Source organism: Pinus tabuliformis, chromosome 3_2 (assembly GCF_031772625.1).
Source record: "Pinus tabuliformis cultivar Carrire ecotype Pingquan chromosome 3_2, CPIR1, whole genome shotgun sequence".
Classification (NCBI taxonomy): Eukaryota; Viridiplantae; Streptophyta; class Pinopsida; order Pinales; family Pinaceae; genus Pinus; species Pinus tabuliformis.
In genome coordinates, this window is record NC_142302.1 from 746154519 (window position 1) to 746161182 (window position 6664).

General features: G+C 34.5%; 1 protein-coding gene across 1 annotated transcript; it reads right to left on the bottom strand.

Moving 5' to 3' along the window:
* Positions 1-4681: 4681 nt before the first annotated feature.
* LOC149182741 (putative UPF0481 protein At3g02645) lies at positions 4682-5912 on the bottom strand. The gene is made up of 3 exons (XM_089414652.1): positions 5484-5912; positions 5139-5330; positions 4682-4960 (listed from the first exon to the last, which is right to left on the bottom strand). Exons 1-3 carry the CDS (start codon positions 5910-5912, stop codon positions 4682-4684), a joined length of 900 nt encoding a protein of 299 aa, XP_089270778.1.
* Positions 5913-6664: the final 752 nt, after the last annotated feature.

The following is a 6664-nucleotide window of genomic DNA, read 5'->3' on the forward strand; positions in this document are numbered from 1 at the left end:
ACTGTCAAAAAGCTAAAATTATCAAAAGGCTAGCAATTGTTTCTCTGAAGCCTTTTTATCGTTGAGGCCATTAATTTCTTCAGTTTCCTTCATTTTTCCTCAAATTTCCCTTACATGCAAATATATGTCTCTTCACCTTCCTTTTCTCCTATTTTCCTTTCCTTTATTTTCATAATTAAATGCCAATTATTGCCTCTTTTCCTTTCCCCATTTCCATAGCCACTAATTAATCACAAGTGATGCCTACTATAATGTTTTTCCCAACATTGAGCTTGGAATACATGTCCCATGACCTTGATGTTATTTTATTTACATGGAAAATCAACTAGGGGTTGTTACATTTTGCCTATGTCAAGAACCCATCGTTCTAACACTTTCCTCCAACTCAATATTTGATAAGAATCTATGGTAAAGTCATGCCTCCTATTATGTAGGATATCACTCTTCATGAGTAGATCGATTGGTAAACTCTCAATAGAGATTGAAATATGCTTCCACATTGGCTTGGGACTAGGTTGAAGGAGGTATCTCATGCCTATTGTGACCTCGACTAGAATGGCAATGTCCTCGATGGGGAATTATACAACACAAGGAGTAGGAGAGGGGAGAGAGAAAAATAGATAGTCTACACAAGGAGGAGTTGATACCTAATGATGATTGCATAGAAACCGAGAGTGAATAAAAATGGTATACAGTGGAAGATAAAAGGCCATGAATCAAAGGAGTGGTGTTGAAGCGAAGAGAAGAAGTAGGAGAGAAACACTAGCAGGATCGAAGGAAAAAGTGAAGGGTAGATTTTTTCAATGAGGTGATAGATCCTTTCGAAATAGAAAATTATAAGATGGAAACAATTTGGTAGAACTAAAGACACCCAGGGGTACTTAGTCAAAGTAGGCTCCATAAGAAGAGGTCGGAAATAATTGCAAAGTGTCTAGAAACTTCGTTCCTTGAGTAATTTGATCTTAATTATTAATGTTGAACTACAACCACTCCATACGAGATGATTTTCCAATGCAAGTTCAATCATGGAATTAACCAGAGTATGGTTGAAATCACTAACCTTAGCATCGAGCAATGACCTCATTGAATGCATGTTATTTAACAATTCCAGCCATCCCTAAGCCATTAGTAGATGAGGTGGCATAATGTTCATATAATTATTAGCATAAATTAATAAAATTTTCATTTTCAAGATTTTAATACATTTTGGAATTGATACTTATTAATATTGAAAATAGAATTTAGCATATTAACATAGTAAAGACTACTATACTATAATATAAATACTGTACAACAATTCAAACATACATCCATAGCAATGTTATTCTCGATTGACCTCCAATTTGTTTGAAATAATATTTGAAATGTATAATTATTAGAATATATTCACAATTTCACATTCCTTGGAAAATTGGACCAAACTTATAATAATTCTAAATACTCGTACCCACATTCCCAATGTCTCCTCTTTTGAGAAAGCCATGTTCTCAACATCCCCTCATTCCAAAAACTCCTACAACATAGTTGTAGAGTAAATGCTTTAACTTATTGAGAATATTAGTATTACATTTTAATAACTAGCAATTGTCCCAAAAGGTACAAAGAGAGGCCGATAGAATTATTAAATGGGAATTGTTGAATTTCTCTAGAAGAGATGTTGGTTCAAGCCTAACTAATGAGTAATTTGAGCTGGCTAAAGTCCTAATTATTTTTTATTATGGTAAAATTATATTGATAATTCATTGGTTTTACTTTCAAAAGCTTGAAGGAATTTGAAGAGCAGGTATAGAATTACTTTGTGGGATTTGATCCCAAAATCACTTAATTGTAAATACATACTCAAAATGGTTAAATGATATTCTTATATATAATTTAACTCAGACATATAATACAAGTGTTGATTTGTGAGGCATAGTATAGGTATCATATCACCGAAATGTGATTTTGGATTAAGTGTAATATTCTTATATATAATTTAATTCAGACATATAATATAAGTGTGTTGATTTGTGAGGCATAGTCTAGGTGTCATATCACTGAACTGGTCAAGTTGTCAATGAGAAGCATGTTGGTTCCGTATGACTAGAGATCTACCTAAAACTATACAATGTTTCTAGGGACGTCATAAGTGGTATCAAATATATCACCACTGAGGTGGTAACAACACACTTATGAGAGGAAGTCACATCAAACATGATAGTGAGGCACAATTGGGATAGGAATACTTGACATGTGGATATATCATTACAGTGTTTTGAGTAGGGCAATAGAGACTTGGTGTAGGTGTGCTTGTAGGGAGATATATGGTGCTACTATAAAGAGTCATTTAGTACGTTGAGATGGAAAATTCATGGTAAGTTTTAGTAAGTTAGAAAGTTACAATTTCCACAAACTGAAAGAGAGTGTTTCTACTATTGAAAAATGCAAGATCAAAATGATGAATGATATCTAGGTACACATAAATGAATTAGAAGAGATAAGGAGGGACATGGGGACTATGAGGGAACATTCATGGCATAAGTGAACTTGAGGGGATTTCTCAAATAATGGAGCAAGTCTACGATGATGCATGGGAAAATTGGTTGAAGCACCTAGAAAATGAGGTGGCTTCTATTGTAGCCTTGACCCTAAAGCAGGAAAACATTATTGAAAGTGGGGCTACACATAACTTCATGCGAGAGGATATGGCTAGAGAGTTTGGATTGAAATTCAAGATAGCCCATGCATCCTTTAACCATTTTGATTTTTATCTTTCATCTTTTTTTTCTTTTTTTTTTTTCTATTTATGTGAGTTGTAAAATGGTTAGCACAACTAACTTATGACAACCTATGGCTTAAGTAATTGTCACCAAATACTCCCGAGTTACTCACACCCTTTACCTTTACACTATCTTTGTTCACTAAATACACTTTTACATTGATTTTAATTACTAATATATCTATAAATGTTGAGGAATTTGTTACATTCTTTTGATGGAAAAATCCATGCATGAAATTGTCTAAACTTGTGACTTGAGTTTTTCCTATGGAATTTCAAATTAATAACTTTTACAACATAAAATACCTAAATAAAAATACTTTGTCAGAATTTACTCTAAACCCCTTAAAGTTTATATTTTTTCTTTAAAAAACACAATTAAATACAAAATTATTATCAGTAAATATTATTAAATATATTTAATAAAATAATAATAATAAAATAAAAATTATATATTAAAAACAAAATCTTATAGTCTTTAAACAATACAATCATCTCAATTTACTTATCCCACAATCTTTGGACAACATAATCATCAATTTACTTATCCCATAATATTTAAACAACATAATCATCCTTTGACGTTACCTTTTGTAAGCTATCCTGGTAAATCATAACCATCAACTATTTTAAAATTTTATATTAATTTATAAATATTAAATCATAGGATATAAAGTGATAAATATTAATTATTTAGTTAAGTTTTTGTTTTGTTTTAACGAAATAAGTTAATAGTTTAAAATTTAGAGTAAAATATTGTTTTATAATCTACAATTTAAATGACTTAGAAGTATTTAGCAAGACTAAAATACTGTTTTTATAAACTACTAACAAGTCGATGGTTTAAAATTTAAATGACTTAGAATTCCTTTAAATAAAAATAGTGAGTATTCTTTAAATAAGAATAATGAGTGACATATATTTAAAGATAAAAGCTCATAATAACTTTCCTCAATATTAATTAATAATAATTTACTATATTAGTGTTAATTAGTAATAATTATTCTCAAGGCTGATTGAAAAACTGAATTATTAAACATTTTACAACTTTGCAAAAATATACAAAGTGATATCGCTTTGATGAAATCTAACTCCAGAAATCATCAAACCAAAATCATATTTGTGGTTAAATGAAACCCATACGTAAAATATAAAAAAAATAATGAAGTAAGTACTTAAATGAAACCCATATTCATATAAATACCCAAAAGCCGACCCGCAATAGAAAAAGGTTGTATATAATAATACCTGGTATTCTCAATCTAGGCTAGACTGCCCCTTATGCATATAATTTAAGTGCAACACAAAGGACAATGGATGGACAAATATACAGAAATCCCATAAAATTAAAATCATTACAAGTGGCAGCCCTGATTAGGTTGTTGTGCAGCTTTCAATGTTATAAACACACTTACACCGCCCGCAAGATAATGGCATGTACCCTAGTCTACCTTGCTTAACCACTTCTTGCAATCATATACAAAGCAAAAAGCCTGAAAGCAAGTGAAGATCAAAAGTATCACTGCAGCTACCACATACAGGAATTGCCACGATCCAAATATATGTTCCTTCACGAAATCCATTACGACAACATTCCATTTTCTATAATAATATCTATTGAGACCCTCTATAATGTTGTCCAGATATCGAACCTTTGTGCGCTGAACGCACTTACCCATGCTGTTCCATAGGCTCGCAACCTCTCCGTCGCTTTGGAGGTAGTTGTAAATAATTCTATTTTGTCTCAACAATCTCACATCCTCTTCATTGTTGATCATCCCGTTCATGAAATCGGTATATCATGTGAACACTGAAAACCATCGCACCTGGCGCCGCCGAAGCTTCGAACGCCACCAGATTTCTCAGGATCACCTCTCTATTGCTGTCCAACCTTACTTTCGGAAGGTGAAGTGTCGCAGTCTTCTAGTCAAATTGTACTGAGGTGAGGTCATCATCGGTAGGAGCAAATTTGATTCCTGCAGCATATAAATCGGCCACAGATGCAATAGCTAGTTTGTCTCGCGTAGGCGGTATGATCTTAACAGTTGATTCTTCCCCTTTCACTTTTCCCTCTTCCTCAATATTGGTGACATCTTTGTTGACAAGAAGAGCCAAGGGTTTCTTCAACACGGTCAGAACAGGAAGATTTCCACGTAAGGGCAACTTCATCATGATTTGCACATACTGCCCGTTGAGCGCTTTCTGAGTCAATTTCATGAGAAATCAAATGGGACCAATCAAATGGGAGGTGAGAGCAGTCCATAGCAATCTAATGGCTCTGGTAATGGTGGAAATTTCCCCTGGAATGACCTCCTCTTTTTCTTCCTCGTCTGGAATATTTGGATCTTCAATGTTGGGAACAGTGACGACAGTGTAATACAGCACCTCTAGGATGTGGCCTCTCTCTATTGTATGGATCTTCGAATCCTAGGGCAGCTTGAAGGTGAAAGGCGATAATTCTGGGCAGCTTGAAGGTGAAAGGCAATAATTCTGGGCAGCTGAGTCTCTCGTTTGCCTTTGCTTCAGAATCCAACTGTAATTCCAAAAGCTTTTGCAACAGAAAGAGCGGCAACTGATTTTTTCGCAACAGAAAGAGTGGCAACTGATTTTCGGGCATCATCAGATATCTCACAATGGAATTATGGGCAGCGTTGGTGCTAGTCGGATCTAGTATTCACCCCAATTGCTTAACGTCCACGTTAGAGTTTTGGTCGGCCTACCTGACATAAAATTGCAAACACTCTAGAAGAAAGGTTGCATCCAGCGCCATGATCCAGGCCAAGATTTCTTCCTTATAATCGAAAAACTTGTGATAGTTGTTCCGGATTTGCCATTCGTGCTTCTTAAACTCCTCCACAACCACGGACTCAAACTTCTGTCCGTTGATTCTTTTCTGAAATCTTCGAGCAGCTGCTACTTTGTAACGCTCCATGTCATAGAGCTCAGATCTCGAGTGGTGATAGGGACCGATAGATACTGACTGAGGAGTGTATGCTTCAGGCTTCACAGCCAATAACTCCTTGGGCACATTAAACATGGACACGCACAGCTCCTTCAGTTCTTCTTCTTGCAGGTGTAGATCCAGACTTCCCTTGATTTGAATAACCCAACCATTCTCATCAATCTTCAATTCAACATTGGTTTTGAAATCCATGTTTCTGAATCAAGACAAATAGTGACAGAAAGCACAAGAGAAAATATAGGAGATATGCGAGACGGTTAAGTGACTGGGAAACCATTTAATTCAAACAAACTCCGAGAACTCTGGCGTAAAAAACAAACTCTCCGAGCACTGTGGTTTCCGAGCGTGGTGTAAAAATGTAATAATGGTGTAGGCACATATGTCATGTAAAAATGTAATAATGATCGCTAGCCAGACGAATGAACTAAAAAGCCGTTGTCCTCCTGTTATGAAAAACCGACGGCGAGAGTTGTTTCCGAATCCTCATTTTGATTAAAAAAAAATAGTGTGCCACATGTCAATCAGATCAGAATATGCCACATGTCAATCAGAAAATAAAAGTGTTGACTTTTGAACTGATTCAAAAGGAAGGCCCATCGGCCTAAATATATATTACTATATCAAATTTAAATATATCAAATTTATATATATATATATATATATAGTCAATTGGATGTAGCTAGGGTTTTCAAAAGAAATTTGTTATCTTGTTCATCTAAGTTCAATTCTTGCATGCGACAAGTTGAACTCATATTGAGTTTATTCTTCTATTACAATGATTGACTAGATTGGGGAGGGAAATATGCAGAGAGTGATCCCTTTAGGCTACACCCCTATTCTTCTCGAATTGAATTAAATGAGTCATGGTAGTTGCTACTTTAATGGGAAGCAACTTAACACTCCATTCAATCGACACCATTGGCTCTCTTTTACTTGCATATTGA

What these genes read in the sequence shown, in the direction of transcription:
- LOC149182741 (XM_089414652.1), bottom strand. Translation starts at nt 5,912, where the DNA reads ATGGATTTCAAAACCAATGTTGAATTGAAGATTGATGAGAATGGTTGG. An exon ending in TAGAGTGTTTGCAATTTTAT is followed by an intron (nt 5,331 to 5,483) that starts GTCAGGTAGGCC and finishes CGAAAAAATCAG; the next exon opens with TTGCCGCTCTTTCTGTTGCA. An exon ending in GGCCACATCCTAGAGGTGCT is followed by an intron (nt 4,961 to 5,138) that starts GTATTACACTGT and finishes AAATTGACTCAG; the next exon opens with AAAGCGCTCAACGGGCAGTA.